The following is a 20,079-nucleotide window of genomic DNA, read 5'->3' on the forward strand; positions in this document are numbered from 1 at the left end:
CCACCCCAAATTCTATCCAGCCTGTGACAGCCTCCTAGGCCACCAGGGGGCAGAGCCTCCAAGAAATACAGCAGGGCAGGGGCTCCTGGAGTGGTAAGGCCAGAGGCAGCTCGGCTGGGTTCTGGGTGTCCTGTCCTGCCCACAGAATGAAGAATGGGGCTCTCTTGGTGGCTTTCCATATGGCAGAAGGGAGTTGGCAGGAGTCAGGAGTCAGACACGCAGGAGGGGAAGGTCTGGGCATCTGTGAAGCTTGCTCACATCCATCCTGGTCTCCCTGCATGTCTGGAAAGGCGTCCTCTCCTGCCACCTCCCCCTTCCTCCTTGTTTTGATTCTTTCCTCCTGTTGGTCCTGTTTCCTTTTCTTCCTCCCTCTTATCTTTGTTGCTTCTACTTTTCACCCTTTTTCTTCTCCCCTGGCTTTATTCTCTCTTCTTTTGTCTCATTTTCTCCCTTCTCCAGCCTCCCCTCTTATCTTCACTTCTCCTTCACCTCTCATCTCTCTTTTTTCCTTTTTTTTTTGTTTCCACATTTCTCCTTTTTGTTTTCTTTCTTGACTCTTCTGCTCTTTCTCTCCTTTCCCTTTCTCTCAGCCTTCATCCTTTTCCATCCTCCTCTCTTCTCACCTTCCGTCCTGCTCCTGTGTTCCCACCCTAGGAGACCCTTTGCCGATCCACCACTATTTCCATGGCTACCTGGCTGGTTTCAGCGTGCGCTCAGGTCGCCTGGAGAGCCGTGAGGTCATCGAGTGCCTCTATGCATGTCGGGAGGGGCTGGACTATAGGGATTTCGAGAGCCTGGGCAAAGGCATGAAGGTATTGCCCCATCCTCTAGCCCTGTTCTTCCCCGCATGCCCCCTGCCCCTCCCCCTTGCCCTACCCCTCTACCTCTGCTCCCTTCCTCTCCCACCTCCTGGCCCTGCTCTCAGCTGTATCTGTATCTGGGGCCCAGGTCCACGTGAACCCCTCACAGTCCCTGCTCACCCTGGAGGGGGATGATGTGGAGACCTTCAACCATGCTCTGCAGCACGTGGCTTACATGAACACTCTGCGCTTTGCCACGCCCGGCGTCAGGCCCCTGCGCCTCACCACTGCTGTCAAGTGAGTGTTGGGTGGGGCAGGGCAAATCATTGAGCAGAGCCAGACTGTGTCACAGGTCCTTGGCCTAAGCCATCACTTAGAGCTAGGCATACCTCTTTTGTTTGATGGATGAGGAGACTGGGCCCTCAAATGGAGAGGGTCACAGAGCAATATTGGTAGAAGAGTCTGGACTACACTCAGATTTCTCAACAATCAATACGTTACTCTTTCTACCAAGTCACACTTCTAGGGTTTTCGGGCTTTAATCTCCTCTATGCCTCTGTGCTGATACGTAAAGTGGGACACAGGATTGGGAGTGGGGAGACCTGACATTAATTCTGACTCAATACGAATTGCTTGGATAACCTTGGGCAAATGGTGAGTCCTGGCTGCTTCACTTGTTTTAATCTTGCTTCACCAAGCTCTTGCAAGGTCACATACGATGACGTAAGTCTAGGGGTTGGCAGTCCTAGGCCAAATCTGGCCTGCTGCCTGTTTTTGTAAATAGTTGTATTGGAACACACCAGTGCCCATTCGTTTGCATATGTCTATGGCTACTTTCACACTGGGATGGCAGAACTGTGGGTAGTTGGGATAGAGATCATATGGCCCTGCAAACAGAACTATCTAATCCTTCATAGAAAAAGTTTGCTGGCCGGCCGTGGTGGCTCACACCTGTAATCCCAGCACTTTGGGAGGCTGAGGCAGATGGATCACGAGGAGTTCAAGACCAGCCTGGCCAACATGGTGAAACCCCGTCTCTACTAAAAATACAAAAATTAGCTGGGCATGGTGGCACATGCCTGTAATCCCAGCTACTTGGGAGGCTGAGGCAGGATAATTGCTTGAACCGGGGCCTGGGAGATGGAGGTTGCAGTGAGCCGAGATTGTACCACTGCACTCCAGCCTGGGCTATAAAGCGAGACTCTGTCTCAAAAAAAAAAAAAGAAAAAAAGGAAAGTTTGCTGACCTCTGAATTCTAAGTGAATGACTTTTGGTGTCTTTAAAAGAAAAACTGTAGATTGATTATTTCAAGGTTTGAGTATATATTACATGTTTAAAAATACAGATCAATTGAGAGGCAATGAAAGTATGATAGTTAAGAGCATAGGGTCTGTTGCTAGCTTTTTGGCACTGGGCAAATGCTATAAAGTAGTGATAGTAATAGAGTAACTCATGGAATTGTTATCATAACTACATGATATAATCTGGATCAAATGCCTAGCAGAGAGCTGATGCTGCTTAAATGCTGGCTATTATTACATGAAGGCATTTTCACCCCTTATTATGGTTTATGGGCGGTTTTTAGGAGATACTGCCATCTGGTGGGTGAATTACATGCTTTAGGAGTCAGGATTTCTGCGTTCCAATCTTGTTACCCCATCCCCCATTCTGCCTCAGTTTCTCTGTGAGCTATATGAAGATAAACATCTCAAATTTGCCCCTATCCTGGGAGGGGTGGGTTTAGAGGGGAGAGCGCTCTGAGCCCTAGAGGGTGACTGGGTGTGATCATCAGGCCTCAGAGTTAGAGCTGTGGAAGGGCCCGGGCCGTGGCTTTTGGGAATTTGCTGGTTCAGGGTATGGAGCTGAAGGTCACAGGCAGATGAGTTAATGTGGGTGCAGCTGATTGCTGAGTATGCACCCCACCATGTCCCAGTCAGAGCTCCAGTTGTTAAAGGGCTGTCATTCAGTTATGACAGGCTTAATCCCTCAGAGGCCAAGGCATTGCCTCGTTCCCTCCAGTGCTCAGGAGCCGTGTCAGAAGGGAGGGCTCTGGTTTTTGGCCTAGGGTGGAGCTCTGCAAGGGGAGTTCCTGCAGGGGGAGGAGTTGACATTTTCTTTGCTGAGTGGCTTATCTGAATTCCTCCTATCTTTTTCATGCCCAGGATAGAGGTTTTTCCAAGGGCTTGGAACCTGCCTAAGAGGAAAGGGGCCTTGATGTTTTCTCTATGAGGTTAAGAAACAGAGTTTACATTTCTCCATATCTAAGGTTACTACATGGTTGGTGCTATCCTTATACTTCCCTGAGGTGATGGGAGGAAATATAGAGGGATATGTGTGCGTGTGTGTGTGTGTGCGTGTGTGTATGCATGCAACAGAGACAGACAGGTACCTAGCAACACTTCCCTTTCCCTGATGCTTCTCCTTGCCCCTGTCCATGTGGCTTTCGTAGCTTCCAGTTTTCAGTTCTTGGACGTCTGTCTATTTAAAGCCAGATTTATGCAGCTATTTGGTCAATGCCTAAATGCAGGTTTTCCTTAATTTTTTTTTAAGTATTTTCTTAGAAAGCCCATCTACTTGTGGCATTGACCCCCAAACAGATAGATACCACATCTTTTTCTCTAGTATTGTCCTATTTCCACAGCTTTTGACTTTCCACCTGCTTCCTGTAGCCTCTATGTAGAAGTTCCGCCAGCACCTCAACTGAATGAGCTAATGCTGAAATAATCAACTGCAATCCCAAACCAGCCCTCCCCTTGAACTCTCTCTCTAATGGTGTCTCTGTCCTTGCAGTCACCCAGAGCTTGAAAGCTCTGAGTCATCTTTGATTCTTCCCTGTCTTTATCTTCCACTGCCCATCGGTTGCCAGGTCACCTGGACCCTGCCTCTGTGCTGGGTGTCTGAAATCTGTCTCCTCTTTCTTTTGCCGCTGTTACTATTCTAGCCCAGGTCTTATTACCTCTTGTCTGGCCCATTGCCTCCTAACTAGCTGACCTATCTCTAGTCTTCTAATTTTATTTATCCTCCACTCTGAGGCTGGGTGAGTGATCTTTTGAGTTTTCATCATCACACTTCCCTGATGAAAAAGATGTCAGTGGCTTCCTCTTGTCCACTGCATAAAAATGTCAACTGTGCTGGGCGCAGTGGCTCACACCTGTAATCCCAGCACTTTGGGAGGCCAAGGTGAGAGGATCACTTGAGGCCAGAAGTTTGAGACCAGCCTGGACAACCAACAGGCTGCATGCCTGTAGTCGCAGCTACTCAGAAGGCTGAGGTGGGAGAATCACTTGAGCCCAGGAGTTCAAGGCTGTAGTGAGTCATGATTGCACCACTGCACTCCAGCCTGAGTGACAGAGCGAGACCCTGTCTCTAAAAAGTTAGAGGAAAAAAGTCAGATCTTATCATGGCATTTAAAGCCACCAGCCATCTGGCTCCTGGTCGTTCCTGCCTCATATTCCTCTACTCCCCTTAGTTAAGCTTCTCGCCATCCACTGTGGGTCAGTACTACCCTCCTTCAAAGGCTAGCTCAGTTGCTACTTTCTCTGATCATTCCTACCTTCCTTTTCCAAGCTCCCTCCTCTTATCCTAGCCAGAACTAACCCCTCCCTCCTCTGAACTCTTCTGGTTGTTTCTTCCACTTATATGGCGATGACCATATTTGCCTTTGTTTTAACTTTTGTGTGCCATGTCTAATCTCTCTACCAGACCAGCAGTGCCTTTGGGTCAGGCCTCCTGTTCCCCTTGGGATTCCCAGAGCGGCAGCACAGCACAGCATTGCTCATTGCAGGGAGGATGTCTGTTGGAGTCTGTGCCTTCAGGGTCATCTGGGATTGTTTCCCAAGGGGCTTTGCCCTAGGCCTGTCTGGATGACAGTGCAGACTGTAATAGGCCCTGCTCCATGTGGCACAGGAACTCAGCACATCGTGGGCATTGGCAGCTCCAGGGGCTCTGATCTCGTCACGCCTGCTGAGATTATGCCTTCTCCTTTTTTGCTCCAGCATTCAAGCTGGGCATGCTCCGTAACACCAATAATTACAGTCCTTTCTGCAAAATTGTTTCCACTAGCACCAGCACGTGGATCAGAGTCCCTGCTCCTGCATCGCTAACTCCACTGTGAAGTCTGCTTGTTCAAGTGGGGAAACGAAACGTCTTTACACATAAATTTCCCTGGTGCAAACCCAGGCCCCAAATGGTGCCTGTGGTTTAGTGGAAAGATCAGTGGACTTGGGCCATGTGTGGTGGTGCATGCCTGTGGTCCCAGCTACTCAGGAGGCTGAAGCACGAAATCGCTTGAACCCGGGAGGCGGAGGTTGCAGTGAGCTGAGATGGCGCTACTACACTGCAGCCTGGGCAACAGAGTGAGACTCTGCAAAACAAAAAAAAACAAAACAAAACAAAAATCAGTGGACCTGGAAGGAGAAGAATGGTTTAAGCCTTGACTCTTTGGTTTTCTTTGTCTTACTTTTCTTTGTTTTTGTTTTTGTTTTTGTTTTTGAGATAGGGTCTCACTCTGTCACCCAGGCTGGAGTGCAGTGGCATGATCTTATTGGCTCACTGCAACGTCTGCCTCCTGGACTCAAGTGTTCCTTCCACCTCAGCCTCCTGAGTAGCTGGGACTACAGTTGTCTGCCACCACACCTGGATAATTTTTGTATTTTTTGTAGAGACGGGGTTTCACTATGTTGCCCAGGCTGATCTTGAACTCCTAAACTCAAGGGATCCTCCCGCCTCAGCCTCCCAAAGTGCCAATATTACAGGCATGAACCACCATGCCCAGCCTGAGCTTTAGGCATTTTACAGCATAGAAATGAAGTTATAATGAAATAATATGGGCCAGGTGCGGTGGCTCACGACTGTAATCCCAGCACTTTGGGAGGCCGAGACGGGCGGATCACCTGAGGTCAGGAGTTCAAGATCAGCCTGACCAATATGATGAAATCCCGTCTCTACTAAAACTACAAAAATTAGCTGGGCGTGGTGGCGTGTGCCCTATACTCCCAGCTACTCTGGAGGCTGAGGCAGGAGAATCGCTTGAACCCAGGAGGCAGAGGTTGCAGTGAGCCAAGATTACACCATTGTACTCCAACCTGGGCAACAAGAGTGAAACTTCACCAAAAAAAACCCCCAAAAACAAAAAACAGACAAACAAACAAACAAAAGAAATAATATGGGAAAAATGCTTCATAAACTGGCAAGGGCTATTGATTGTGAGGTGTTGTTATTACTGGTAAAAGGTGGGGCTACATGTGATCCTGACAGCATCACTCCTGAGCGGCTGTACTGTTGGTTGGTCTGGCTCAGCGGAGTCCTCTAGGGATAGCTTGTCCTGGTGCCTGAATCCTAAAGCTTCATGGGACGGTGGATCTAGGTCCAAGGTGGCCGGATGATCTCACCTACCGAAGTGTGTTTCCCCGCTATTGAAGGGAATGAAAGACACACGAAAGAGGAGGACATCCTTTGATAGATGTCCACCCTCTACTTTTATTGTTGAATAATTTTGGGCGCATATGTGCTAGATAGTATACTGTTCCCATGTATTTTTAAACTCCTGGATAAAGAACCGTGTGTGTATATATACATGTTTGTCAGTTCAGTTTGCTTTATTTTTCATTAAAATAGCATTTATAGGTACTCCATAATCCTGGGGTAGGGCCTTGATGGTGTGATCACACCCACAGGTTGGCGTTACCTGACTTTCTGTCCTCAACATTTTCCTTAGTGACATCCTACCAGGAAAGGATATGTCCCCCTTCAACTGCTATGGGGGTTGGGGTGCAGAGGCATGACCCCCTTTCTTCCCCTGCCCCTCCCTGACATGAGATGCTCTATGATGGAGGTAGCTGGGGCAGGGAGTGAAACAGAATGTAGGTTTTCAGGGAGGAAGTGTTGGGGTCACATGCTGCTTCTCCTCCTTTCTCACACAGATGCTTCAGTGAAGAGTCCTGTGTGTCCATCCCTGAAGTGGAGGGCTATGTGGTGGTCCTTCAGCCCGATGCCCCCCAGATCCTGCTGAGTGGCACTGCCCATTTTGCCCGCCCAGCCGTGGACTTTGAGGGAATGGAGGGCGTCCCTTTGTTCCCTGATCTTCAAATCACCTGCTCCATTTCTCACCAGGTGGAGGCCAAAAAGGATGAAAGTTGGCAGGGCACAGGTAAGGATGACTCTGGGGAGTAACACCATCCAGAGAACCAGCCAGTGTCTGAAGCCAGAGTGCGGGAGAACTCCTGGGGCTGGAAGCAGAAAGTGACTCCACCCTGTGTTTTTCTGACTAAACAACTTCCCATTAAGAAGGAGAGCAAGCGGGAAACCCATGGGTGGAAATGAACTGCTGCATAATGATATTCTTGAAAATGGTGCTGCCTTCCCTTTCCCTGACCCTGGAAAGGGAGGGAGAGTGGTGGTGAGGGGATGGCTGGGGCTCAGAACCTCTGTGGGCCCTTTGGCTCTGACCCAGACCCTGCTCTCCCCAACCCAGTGACAGACACACGCATGTCGGATGAGATTGTGCACAACCTGGATGGCTGTGAAATTTCTCTGGTGGGGGATGACCTGGACCCCGAGCGGGAAAGCCTGCTCCTGGACACGACCTCCGTGCAGCAGCGAGGGCTGGAGCTCACCAACACATCTGCCTACCTCACCATTGCTGGTCAGTGGGGCCTGAGGGCCTGTCCTCTGTGTGTGTGGGCCCCTCCTGAAAAGTAAGGGCCTGGGAAGCCCAGATGGTCCTTCCTCCAGGTCTGGGGATGTAGACAAGTGCCGTTTTGCATTTTCCTAGCCTGGAAGATCCTCTGGCTTTGATTGTCCCTAGGGGAGGTGTGCTGGGTTTAGGCTCCGAATGCTTCTCTCTTCCTACTCCTCTGCATAGCCTGGCTCACCTCCACTTCTGGTCCCACTCCTGTTTCCATTCAGGCTTCTCTCCTTCCTCTCCTCCTTCGGCTCATCTCTGCCCAGCTTTCTAACCCTCTAGCTGTTTGTTACTGGTCATCTCTGTTGTACAGCTCTCTCATCTCACGTGCACACCAGAGCTTTACAAGAAGTGCTCATCTCTTAGTGAATAGTGGGAGTGATGATTTGGTAGTTTCCAAAGAAAGCCAGGAGGGAGAATGGAGAAGGTGGAGATAACCAGTTCCTTTCTATTTCCACTCCTTTCCAGGGCTCACTGAGGACTTCTGTGTTTTCCTCTTTCTCAGATTTCCTCCTGCTTGCCATCTCGCTTTCTGTCTTTCAGGATGTCTTTATCTCCTTCTTTCCATTCCTCCTCAGAACTTACAGAGCAGGAAACGGAGCCTTGATCTCTCCATCCTAGTTAGGCAGAGCGGGCAGGGATGGAGGGGAGCATCTCTCCCTTTGACCTCAGGTTGCACTTCTGCAGAGATGGGGCTGACCCGCTCTACAGCTTGTGTGGTGTTAGCTGGTGGGAGCCCAGGAGAGAGGGTCCTGCCCAGGTCCTGCCTCCACTGGACCTGCCCTGAGGTGCTTCCTCATCTCCAGGGGTGGAGAGCATCACTGTGTATGAAGAGATCCTGAGGCAGGCTCGTTATCGGCTGCGACACGGAGCTGCCCTCTACGCCAGGAAATTCCGGCTTTCCTGCTCGGAAATGAATGGCCGTTACTCCAGCAATGAATTCATCGTGGAGGTACCTAGAGAGTCTCCTTCCTTCCGCAGTTACCCACCCCCAGAAAGAAGCTGAGGTGGCATGGACTCAAAATGTTAGCTGGTGGGCATGGACATGGCAGTGTGGAGGGCTGCTGGACCCTGCGGTGGGTGGAGAAGAAGGCGATGGGGGCAGTAGTTAGGAGATGGAGCTGGGCTCTAGAGAAGTGGGGAGGACCTGGGAGAAGCGTGTGTGCCCATGGAGGCCTCCCTCTGCCCAGGTCAATGTCCTGCACAGCATGAACCGGGTTGCCCACCCCAGCCATGTGCTCAGCTCCCAGCAGTTCCTGCACCGTGGGCACCAGCCCCCGCCTGAGATGGCTGGACACAGCCTGGCCAGCTCCCACCGAAACTCCAGTACGTAAGCCTGGTGGGGCTGGGCAAGGAGGGGAAGGTGGCAGGTGAGTGGGTTGGGACAAGTATCCTCCCCTCCACCTGTGGGAGAGGACAAGGGGGGTGGAGCAATGGGTTCTGTTCCCCTGTGATACCTGCCTTAGTTGACAGCTATGGACCAATCCCTCTCTCCCTTTGGATCACTCACTTTCCCTTGTGAAGAACATGAGCCTTGTGTCATTGTAGGGGTGCTTATTCCTGGAATCATAAAGTCAGTGTGGGTTTAGAAGTGTTTGTTTTTCCTGATGATGCCTCCTTCCCCAGCCCCAAGCAATATCAAATTAGCCCTGGACCTAGGATCCTCTGTGGTGAAGCTATCAAGCATTTACTAAGCACCTACTGTGTACTAGCACTGTCCTAAGATGATCTAAATGATTTATAGGATAGACACAGTCCCTATCCCCAAGGAGAGAATTGGTACTATTACATGTAAAATTATGTGCTATGTGTGCAGTCACAAGAATATTTCTAAAAAATATATGCAAATATGCAAAGCATTACATTCAGATGGAGTGCTGCCCTTCAAAGCTGCCCTTCAAAGCAACCTGGCCATGGCCCCAAAGGTTCCCAGTCATGGTCCTTTACCAATGGTGCAATTTTATTTTCAACTTTTGAGTTGCATAATTGTAGAAAAACCAGAAAATAAATATCAAATATTTCTTTTAAAGAAGAAAAATCAGGCCAGGCACAGTGGCTCACGCCTGCCATCCCAACACACTGAGAGGCTGAGGCGGGAGGATCACTTGAGTCCAGGAGTTTGAGACCAGCCTGGGCAACATAGTGAGACTCTGTCTTTACAAAAAATTAAAAAAATTAACTGGGCATGGTAGCACTTGCCTGTAGTCCTAGCTACTTGGGAGGGTGAGGTAGGAGGATCTCTTGGGCCTGGGAGGCTGAGGCTACAGTGAGCCATGATCACACCATTGCATTCCAGTCTGGGAGACAGAGCAAGACTCTGTGTCAAAAAAAAAAAAAAAAAAAAAGAAGAAGACGAAGAAAAATCAGCCATAATTTCATCAGAGAGGAAACCATTGATAATATGAGATTTTCTGTTCCAGTCTTTTTTCTATGCCTAAGTTTTCCTTTTTATAGAGTTAGGATTAACCTATTTTGTGACCTGATATTTACACTTCATATTATAAAACAAGTATTCTCCCACGTTATTAAAAATCGCTAATGATGCTGATGTTGTTGAAAGTGATTTTTGGAACCCCTTCTTAGAATTGCTTTCAAAGCCAATTTATGAGGTGCATTTATTTTTGTTATTTTTTGGACATAACTTGCTTTTGACCCTGTTCAGTGTTACTCAACTTCATCATCCACTTTTGCCAAAGTTGGCTCTGGATATAGTTCTAAGTTTTTAAACATTAAACCCACTCTCAGAGGCCATAGATTGGTCACCTTTGAAAAAAGTCAAAAGGTTGTACCACAGGCTCTTAAGGCAATTCTCAAAGGATTCCACGAGTGCCTTCTTGGAAGAAATTCGTGGTCTGTGAATACTACGTGAAAGTACAGAGCTTATTTCAATATATGTGATGGTAATAATAGTTCTAACAAACACAGGGTGCTCTCATCATGTGCCAGGCACCGTGCTGGGGGATTACGCATATTAACTCATTTAGCCATCATAAACAACCAATGAAATGGGTACCAGAATTATCCCCTTTACAGGCAAGGAAACAGAGGCACAGAGAGTTCAAGTGCCTTACCCAAGTTCACACAGCTAGAAAGTAAGTGGAGCCAGGATTTAAATCCAGGAGGCATGATTCCAGTCTGTGCAGTAACCATGGCCCTCACTCCTCTCGCCAGATGTTGGATGCTTTAAAAAAGATTAGTCTGATAACTTTAGAGTTGCACATAATTAGGGGGAGCCCCTGAGGAGCTTCCCAGGGTTTTCTGACAGAGGCCAGCTCCTCTGATGCCCCCAGGGATTCGGTCTGGCTTCCTCTCCTCCTGCAGCGGCCACCACCTATACTGTCTCTTATGTTTTCTTTTTTCTGAGACTGGCTCCCTTCTTCCTTGCTTTCTCTGAAAACAACTGCAGAGGTTTTTGGGAGGGGGAGACAGAGTCTTGTTCTGTCGCCTAGGCTGGAGAACAGTGGTAATCAGCTCACTGGAGCCTCGAACTTCTGAGCTCAAGCAATCCTCTTGCCTTAGCCCCCCGAGGAGCAGATGCATGCCACTATACTGGCTATTTTTAAGATTTTTTTATAGAGACAAGGTCTCACTTTGTTGTTCAGGCTGGTCTTGAACTCCCGGGCTCAAGCACTCATCCTGGCTCAGCTTCTAAAGTGCTGGGATTACAGGTGTGAGCTGCCGCATTTGGACTTGCAGAGGCCTTTTTCAGTGTTCTACTGTGATTCACTGTAGCAAGTAGGTGGAAGTGAGGATTCGCGGGGAATATAAGGCATAACCAAGCTGCAAAGATTCAGAGAAGTTTCACACAGTATTTAGTCAATAGAGACATGTTAGCAAACCAAACCTATTTATTTCAAATAAACTCTTGAGGCCAGCTATGTATTTTTTTTTCCTTCTTGTGATTCCATAGCACTTTCTCCAGTTCTTTCATTGGGGATCATTCCACTCAGTCTTTTCTGGGTTGGATTCTAGGTCCTGCTACCCTGATTAGGCTCAAGGTAGATAGGGGTGCTGCCCAGCCTGGTGAGACTCTTGATCCTTACTTTCTTTGGTATAAGGCCCCAGGTGAGGGACTTCTTGTTCTAAGAGCCCAGCACCTTCTCCCCTGAGTGTCCAGCTGCCCTGCATGGGCTGGCCTGGCAGGCAGCGCTTCTCAGCCCTCAGCCCCTGGAGCAGTGTCTGCACATGGCACCCTTTCACCTCCCCACAGTGAAGCCCAGTCTCCCCATCCTTTGTTCTGAGCTCATGTCCAGGCTGATCAGGCTTCGCTCAGATTTCAGTTGAGAGCAGCACTTTTCCTTTGCTTCTTCTCTTATTTTGGCCTGAGTAGGACACAGAGTTCAGAGCTTCCCTGAGGGCACTGGTGATTGGCATGCCTGAGCTGACAGGCCGTTCATTGCATAAAACCCCTTCTATATGCTTCCTCTGACTCCGCAGGCTGCTCCCTCCCTTTCACCTACAAATGCCGAGTGGTGTTGCAGAATTGTGGTTTCACAATATCAAACCGTTCTAAACATGCAGAAGCATTGAGAGGTGCGATCTCCTCCAGTGGCACAGAGGCCCGTCGCTCTAAATCTCCTAAGTGCACTAGAGAAAGAGAGACCAATGTGAACTGGAACCAGTGTAAACTGGAACAGTCAGGGGAGATTTTATGGCACGTGTAGAGCTTGCATTTGGACCTGAAGTGTAGAAGGGAGTTTTGGATGGGCGTGAGAGAGAATGAGAATTTGAGAACTGGGGGTAGATGGGTGGTTAGGAGTGTTTACGGTTAGAGAGAATAAGGTTGGTGAAGAAGAGTGAGCCCAGATGATGAGGGTATTGTGCATCTACTCATATCAAATTTTGATGCCTGCCAGAATCACCTGGGGAGCTTTAAAAACTCTTGGCACCTAAATTACACCCTAGAATGTCTAGCGGGTGGGAGCCATGTATCAGTGGTTTTTAAAAATCCCATGTGATCTTTAAAAGTTTGGGAATAATTTTCCTCCTTTGTTTCCTACAAGTATCTGAAGCTTTGCAGAAAGAGTTAGAAAGCAATAGGACAGAAAGAAAATGAATGAGGAAGTAAGGAGGAACAGGTAATGATGAAATAAAGATCAAACGAAGCCAGGGAATAAAGTCAGCTCATAACATGCTTACTATGAGATGCCGTGCAGTTGCTACCATGGGCCAGAATTTTGACTCTGAGCTTCTTTGAAGCTAAAGCAAAAGGAAACCTGAGCAGTTCTGAAAGCCATGATGGAGCCAAACGCTATTTCATGAAAAGCCCCAGGACTGTGAGCAGAAAGAAATCTCTCCCGGGGCTCTTTGCAAAGAGGGCACCGTGTGGAGCTGTGGGCAGGGCTTCCAACAGGGTCCTCGCAATCCCACAGGCCATTTGCTAAGTCACCCCTTGTGTTGGCTCTGGAGGTCATTCAAGGCTAGAATTAACTGCTCACATCTCATGTAGCAAGAAAAGTTGACTGTACTTCTTAAATCCTTGATTTTTATCTGTAGCTGATTTAAAAATCCTCCCATCTCCCTGGGCTGCTGACTCATGTTAAACTAATTGACCAGACTTGTCTGCTTGTAGATACAGTGTCTGCATTTTGTCTTTCCTGTGGTCATTTCTATTGTCCTGGCAATCAACTTGTCATTCCCTTCATTAGGCCAGGAGCTCGGAGGGACACTGCGTTGATTAAGGCACAAACCAGCTTTAGCTCGTCACCATTGTGTGCTTACAGCAAGTTCACCTGCTTTGGCCTCCACCCTGAGGCTGGAGTCACCACTCCTTCTAGAGCCTAGGCTTAGCCACCGGGCCCACCTGCCAGCGGAGGCACTGCCCTGGGTCTGGTCTGTTGACATGGAGACCTGAGAGGCACTATTTCCTGCCGATGGGCAGAAGAGGCAGCTCTGTCCCCTCTTCCCTCATCCCCCGTTCCCAGGTAGTTGGGAAATACTGATCCAGCCAGTCCCCTCTTCCCTCATCCCCCGTTCCCAGGTAGTTGGGAAATACTGATCCAGCCAGTTCTGTCTTCACCTTGGAACCAGTGTCGAGGGAGTGTGCCCCAGCAGAGTCCGTTCTAATTGGCAAGTGGCCTCAAGTGGGCCGTGGGTCGGGTCAGGATGGGGACCAACTTGGCAGACAGCCATCAGGGCGGCCTCAGGGAGGTGTGTGGCCTGCCCAGGCAGGGCGTTCTCCACACACCTGGTTGGCCCTGGCGTGCGTGGCAGCAGAGCGTGCTGGCTGCTGGGGAGGGGGCGCTGCAGCAGGGTGTGGGTGTGAGCGTGGGGGAGCTCCTGGGTCATGCACTTCCCTACGCTCTGCTCTGTCTATTGACACATGAGTCTCAGGCTGTAGGTAATTTGGGGACGGGGCTGGGATGTGATGTGTGCATGTTTCTAGGAGCTTGCTTGTGTGATTGCCGGTCTCTGTGTGTTTGGGGCACACATACATGGAATAGTCCCTCAGCAACGGGACTGCCCAGGGAGAAGCCGTGTGCATGCATGGTGGGCAGGGGTGTCCACCCATGTGGGGAGTAGTGACCCAGCTGCCCGTAAGGGCCCTGGGCTTAGGGGTGCGTGTGTGGGGTCTCTACCTCTACCTGCTGTCCCTGGGGCTGCGGGCTTTCCTGCTTTGCTTCCTTGTGCTTCTCCGAGAGCTGTGTGTGTGTGTGCAGGAAGCAGGCAGGGCTGTGCTCACGGTGGCTCGCTCTGTGGCCCTCACGGCCCACGTGTGTAGTGTCTACATCTTCCTTCAGGGGGCTGCCTGGTCTGCCCAGCTGGTGGGGAGCTGGGTGACGCTGCACATATGGCTCTGCTGTGCCTTACTGGAGACCCTCAGACGCGTTCCTTTACTCCCACTGTGTGAGCAGGCGGCCAGGTGGCTGGTGTGGGCTGGCGTGCAGGCTGGCAGAGGCCTGGCTCGGGTATGGGGTGTGGCGATCTTTGTGCAGCTGTGTGCCCACACAGTCTTCCTGAGCATATACCTGTGCATGCACATGTGCTTTGCCGCCATCAGCTCTCAGGTCCGTGTGAGAGTGCACGCGCCGTTCTGTGTCTCACTGCCTTTGAAGGTCCATGCCCCTCTGAACCTGGGCATCAAAGTGGGGCTGCAGGGCCGGAAGCATGGCAGAGCCATGGGGGAGGCAGGTACGCCTCAGGGGGAGATACTGGGGAAGCAGGAACCCCAGACGTCCAGGAGCCCCAAGCCCACCAGGAGAAGGGAGGTGTCACGGAGTGAGCTCAGCCCAGGTGGGTAAGGGAAGGGGCTGTTCTGTGCCCCTTGGACTTGTCCCCAGCTTCAGGTGCTAGTGCCCTCTTCCTGCAGCCAGGCCAGGCTTGGAGCTGCGTCTCCTCCTGCACAGCCAAGCTCATGTAGTGGCCCCGCCCCTCCCTCACTGGGCGCTGGCACCTCTTTCCTAGGCTGAGTGGTCTCTGGGGAAGGCACAGGTGGAATGACAGGGGCAGATTCCAGTCCTTGCCCTCTGTCCTGTGAGAATAGGGCCGTTCATGACAGTGTTGGGTTGAGAGTCTTTTTCCTCTGCTGCCCTTGCCTGTCTGTACACCTGCCACCCTCTGTGTTTGTCTCTTTACCTTGCAGCAGCTCCCTTCCTCCCCTCTCGTCTCCTGCCCTTCCTGGCAGGCTGTTTCTCTTCTGGCTTCTCCAGGTGTTCCTCCCTTCTCGGCCACTGTGGGTTCTGCCCTGGGACTCCTTCAGCCTGGGCTGCCTCTTTTCCTACCCAGCCCCCTGTCTGAGTGCCCCCAGGTGTGCCTGGTCACATTCTGCTCACCCCCCGCACTCTCTCTGCAGTGATTCCCAGCGCCGCGACCCTCATCATCGTGGTGTGCGTGGGCTTCCTGGTGCTCATGGTCGTCCTGGGCCTGGTGCGCATCCATTCCCTTCACCGCCGCGTCTCAGGGGCTGGCGGGCCTCCAGGGGCCTCCAGTGACCCCAAGGACCCCGACCTCTTCTGGGATGACTCAGCTCTCACCATCATTGTGAACCCCATGGAGGTGAGAGGCCGGGGAAGGGGGGTTCTGTAGGACTGTGGAGCACACACTGGGAGAACTCCTGAGGAGGGGCAGGCCCCGGTGGAGGCTGTTCGCAGAGCTGCAGTGAGCAGGAGGGAGAGAGGTTCAGGCAGGGAAGGGGGTGCAAAGGGGATAAGGGGACCGAGGGAAGTGTGGCCCCTGAAAGAGAGGCTGGGGTGTGTGCAGGCCATTGATCCCTTCTCCTCTCTGTTCCCGCCCTCCAGTCCTACCAGAATCGGCAGGCCTGTGTGGCAGGGGCTGCCGGGGGCCAGCAGGAGGACGAGGACAGCAGTGACTCGGAGGTGGCCGACTCCCCCAGCAGCGACGAGAGACGCATCATCGAGACCCCCCCACACCGCTACTGAGGCCGACACCTCTCCCCATGCAGAGGGAGAATTCTGCCCTGATGAAACAGACACTCCAGACGTGGGAGAAGGACCTTCTGGGAGAACAGAGACCAAGAGGGAGAGAGGCTTCAGAACCAGGCCTCCTTTCATCTCAAAAGCCCAGCGGGCCCTCTGGAGTCTGCCCTGCCCCTCCCCTAGCCCCCCATCCCTCGCCTCTGGGCTGTCATGCTCCTGGTGTGCCCCTTGCACTGGGGCTGGCTGGGTTGGCAAGTGGGCTGGACTTCAGTTGCCTTTCTACCCCCAATGGCATCTGCCCCCTTAGCAGTCACTGTGTTGGGGAGAGGGTGACGATTGCAATGGCTGGGGCTGGAGCTGGGAGTGGGATTGAAGGAAACCCTCTCCTCTCCCCTTCCCTTCTCTCTCCTGTCCATGGGAAGCTTCTCTCCCTCTGCAGGACTCCCTCAGCTGGGCCATCGTCCCTGCTTCTCTTATGATCGCCCCACCTCGTTTCCATTTCAGTCTGGGGACCCCGCTTCTCCCTCCTTTCCAACTTCCTTCCTTTCTTGTCCTGTTTCCCTTCCTGCCGTTGCAGTCCTGAGGTCCTGCAGCCCCGGCCCCTCCTCTGTGACCTGGTGTGGCCAAGTTGCGGGGACGGGAGGGGATGTGGGGGCCTCGGGTGTATATATATAATGTATATTTTTTCAATGTTGTCGTGAGTGCAGCCCCTGTGTTCCCGTGTGCAGCTCACGGCCTTGTGTGTGTGTGTGTGTGTGTGTGTGTGTGTGTGTGGCATCGTCATGTCCTGGGGCAGGGGCGGGGTGATGGGTGTGGTGAGGGAAGGGACATATCCTAGGGTTTTCAAATAAAACAATCAGAAAAAAAAAAAGCTCTGTGAGGCGTCTCCTGCCTGCCTGGTCCTGTGTGGTCGTGACGGAGGCTCTGAGGCCTCAGGGGCTGTTTTGGGCTCTGCGCAGGGCTGAAGTGAGGTGGGCAGGGCTGGTGATCTTGAGGGCCTGACCGGGTAAGTCCGCAGGATGCCGGATCACCTGGAAAGTAAGCTGGGGCAGAAGGTTCCCATGCCCCCTTCCTTCAGTACCCCCTGGAAAAGTATAGAAGATTCAGGGAATCTTCTATAGCCCAGTGCCTTGTAGGGGCGCTGCCAACCCCACCCCACAACTTGGAACATATTGCCTGTGCACACGGGCTCCCTGCTGGGTGTCCCCAGGGAGAAGGCAGGCAACCCTGATATTTGTACCAAAGGGATCTGGAGACTGTTCCCAGGCTGAGCCTTCCCTGCTGGCCAAGGTTCAGACCCAGGGGATATCTGCCTTCCTTGCCCATGTCCTCGTGGCCACCTCACATGGCTGCTGAATGGCCTCAGCCCTCTCCACGCTGGCCCAGCCCCTGGCCTGACAGCAGGCAGAGTCTGGCCCTTCTGCAGCCTTTTGGGCCACTAGTTCTCTGACTCAGGTCTTACTTAACCCGCAGGTGATAAAGGATGGTAACCCGAAGGGGTTATTTCAGAAGAGTGAACTGCTGGTGGGAGCATCCCTCTGGTGCTGTCCTGGCCCAGGAAACACCAGGGATCCAAGTCTTAGTTCCTTCCTGCAGCATGAGGGGGTAGGGCATCCTTAGGCTCTTCCTGGTTCTCTGCGGTTGCCTGTAGCGCAGTTGGGGTGGAGGTGGGTGCTCCGCCTGATGCCTGTTCTGACATCTACCAGGTACCATTGTCCTTGCCCATGGCCGCAAACTCCCAGCTGTGTGTTGATGCCTCCGTATTTTTATCTCCCACCTGGATCTCTCTCCTAACTCATATTTGCAACTACCTATTGGCGTATTCACCTGCCCTTCCTGTGCCTCAGACTCCACCTTTCCCTGACATCTCTGTGACGTGTCCCTATCACCTTTCACCCATTTGCCTATGCCAGAAATCTGAGAGTCAGCCTAGATTCCTCCCTCTCCCTCAACCCGATGGCCAAATGGTGACAAAATCCTGTTGTTCTTACCCCTTAAAATCTCTCCAATAGGTCTTTTGCTTTCTATTCCCCCTATCGCTGCCGCTGCCTTGACCCGCACCTTCTGTGTTTTTGCCTGGTCTGTGGCAAGAGCCTCCCCCCTGCCCTCCACCTGCCTCCCCCCTGCCCTCCACCTGCCTCCCCCCTGCCCTGCACCTGCCTCCCCCCTGCCCTCCACCTGCCTCCCCCCTGCCCTCCACCTGCCTCCCCCCTGCCCTCCACCTGCCTCCCACCTGCCCTGCACCTGCCTCCCCCCTGCCCTCCACCTGCCTCCCACCTGCCCTCCACCTGCCTCCCCCCTGCCCTCCACCTGCCTCCCCCCTGCCCTCCACCTGCCTCCCACCTGCTCTGCACCTGCCTCCCCACTGCCCTGCACCTGCCTCCCACCTGCCCTGCACCTGCCTCCCCCCTGCCCTCCACCTGCCTCCCACCTGCCCTTGTCTCCTGTGCCTTGCTCCATTCCAACCCGTCCTCAACTCTGGATCTCAGTGGCCTTTCTCAAGTGCAACTCCGTTTGGACCACTCTCCGGTATAGCAACTTTCCTACCTCCTTGACAGGCCTGGGTCGCGTCCTGACGCCTTAGCCCCTTAACCCAGATGCAGCAGGTCCTGTCTTCCTCCTTCTCTGGCCTCTTTGTAGCTACCACCCCTGCACCCCTGCGGTGGGGTCACAGAAATCATGTATGCTTCCCACACGCACCCTGCTGTTTCTCGCCTCTGTGTCTGCAGGTATTGTTCCCTCTCCCTGGCATGTCCCTTACCCATTGTGTGCCTCGCCAGTCTTCTACTATTACTGAAGACCCGGTTCAAGAGTTGCCTCTTCCAGGAGTTCTGCTGTGCTCCGGGACCCCTTGTTCATGCCTCCATGATGGTAGTGACTACAAAGCTGTGGGACATGTCTGTCTCCCCACAGATTCTTTGTATCCCCAGCAACTTGCATAAGGCCTGGCACACAGTAGGGGCTCAGTCAGTGGTGACTGAGGTGATGTGTATGACTCTCAGACTCAGGGAAGACTCACTGGTAGGAAGAGAGAGGAGCCCTCCATTGGTGGCCCACGGCATGGGAGGTCCAGGGGCTGAGCATGGCCAAGCAGATGCCCTGCAGTGGCCTCTCTGGTAGTCCAGGTCTGCCTAGACACCAAGCTGATGTTCCAGGGTCTGTGGCAATACTGCATGGAAGACCGCCTTGCCTGTCTACCTAGAGTCTTCCAGAGGCTCAAAAGATCACAGACTTCAGACATCTGAGAGCTTTGGTTCTCAAAGGGGCTTGAGAGAGAGTTTTTATTAATAGTTGGTGGTCCTGAATTTCAGTGGGTGAAGTTCAGCCCCCTCCTCCTTCTTGTCATCCTCTTAGTCCTCACCTACCCTGTCTCAGAGATACAGTTTCCCATGAAGAGGAACAGAAGCCAAGTGGCTTCTACTATTTTTGTGTTTGTCCTTGGAGCCCCTACATTGTTGTTGAGACTTGAGGCTTGGGGGTCCTTATTCACCTCTAGCTCAAGCCTCAGGGGTAGCGGCCATGGGTGAAAAGGCAAGTTTGCCATGAACTCTGCTTCCCTCTTGATGTACACACCCCTGCAGACTGCCACAGAGTAGCATATGTCCTTTCTCTTAGCGTCTGCCCAGCCTCGGCTCGACTCTTGGCCTTCCTGGATTGGTTGCCTCTGGGGCTGGACATGGGTTTTCTCTTAAATGCAACCACTCTACCTGAGATTCCTGGAAACTCTCTCCAGAATCAGAAGCCCTGACCACTGATTATTTCTGCTGGTGTAACCTTTCCTGGCCCTCCTCTTCACCCTCAGTGTTTGACGCCCAGGTCTTGGCCCATGGTTAGCACATCTCCCTGTGTGACTACTGGGCCCATCGAGATGTTACCTGGGGTGGGGGTATACATGGGCACCAGAGGCCTGGAGAAGACCATGAATTCCTTGTGCCACCACATGCCCTGAACTTCTGCTGTCACTTGCTGACTTCCTTCCCTCTCTCAATCTCTGCCTCTCTCTGACACACACACTCACACACACATTGCACAGGGATCAGGTTTGAGGCAGGAGGCCAGCTCCAGTGACGCAGGGAAAGGGCAGCAGGGAGGATTCTGCATGAGTTTTTATTTTGTTGCTCAAGATCTCCTGGAAAGATGTTTCCTAACCTCCCGCAAAGAAGCTGGCAAAGCCTGGAGATATCAGGCCTGGGGCAGAGTTTCCAATTCACCTATTCCCAAT

General features: G+C 52.1%; 2 protein-coding genes across 2 annotated transcripts in view; both read left to right on the forward strand.

The window, feature by feature from the left end:
- Positions 1-16,551, forward strand: part of CLSTN3 (calsyntenin 3) — a 29,062-nt gene extending 12,511 nt beyond the window's left edge. The window contains exons 11-18 of the mRNA XM_007967454.3: positions 655-812; positions 949-1,097; positions 6,722-6,948; positions 7,273-7,443; positions 8,289-8,434; positions 8,673-8,808; positions 15,275-15,477; positions 15,720-16,551. Coding sequence (XP_007965645.2) covers positions 655-812; positions 949-1,097; positions 6,722-6,948; positions 7,273-7,443; positions 8,289-8,434; positions 8,673-8,808; positions 15,275-15,477; positions 15,720-15,860 — 1,331 coding nt within the window. The 3' untranslated portion in view covers positions 15,861-16,551. The remainder of the gene's footprint in view (positions 1-654; positions 813-948; positions 1,098-6,721; positions 6,949-7,272; positions 7,444-8,288; positions 8,435-8,672; positions 8,809-15,274; positions 15,478-15,719) is intronic.
- Positions 8,818-15,268, forward strand: LOC103218500 (uncharacterized). The gene has a single exon (XM_007967453.3). The coding sequence runs from the start codon at positions 13,965-13,967 to the stop codon at positions 14,721-14,723; it is 759 nt and encodes a 252-aa protein (XP_007965644.1). The 5' UTR covers positions 8,818-13,964; the 3' UTR covers positions 14,724-15,268.
- Positions 16,552-20,079: the final 3,528 nt, after the last annotated feature.

This window comes from Chlorocebus sabaeus, chromosome 11, assembly GCF_047675955.1.
Source record: "Chlorocebus sabaeus isolate Y175 chromosome 11, mChlSab1.0.hap1, whole genome shotgun sequence".
NCBI lineage: Eukaryota > Metazoa > Chordata > Mammalia > Primates > Cercopithecidae > Chlorocebus > Chlorocebus sabaeus.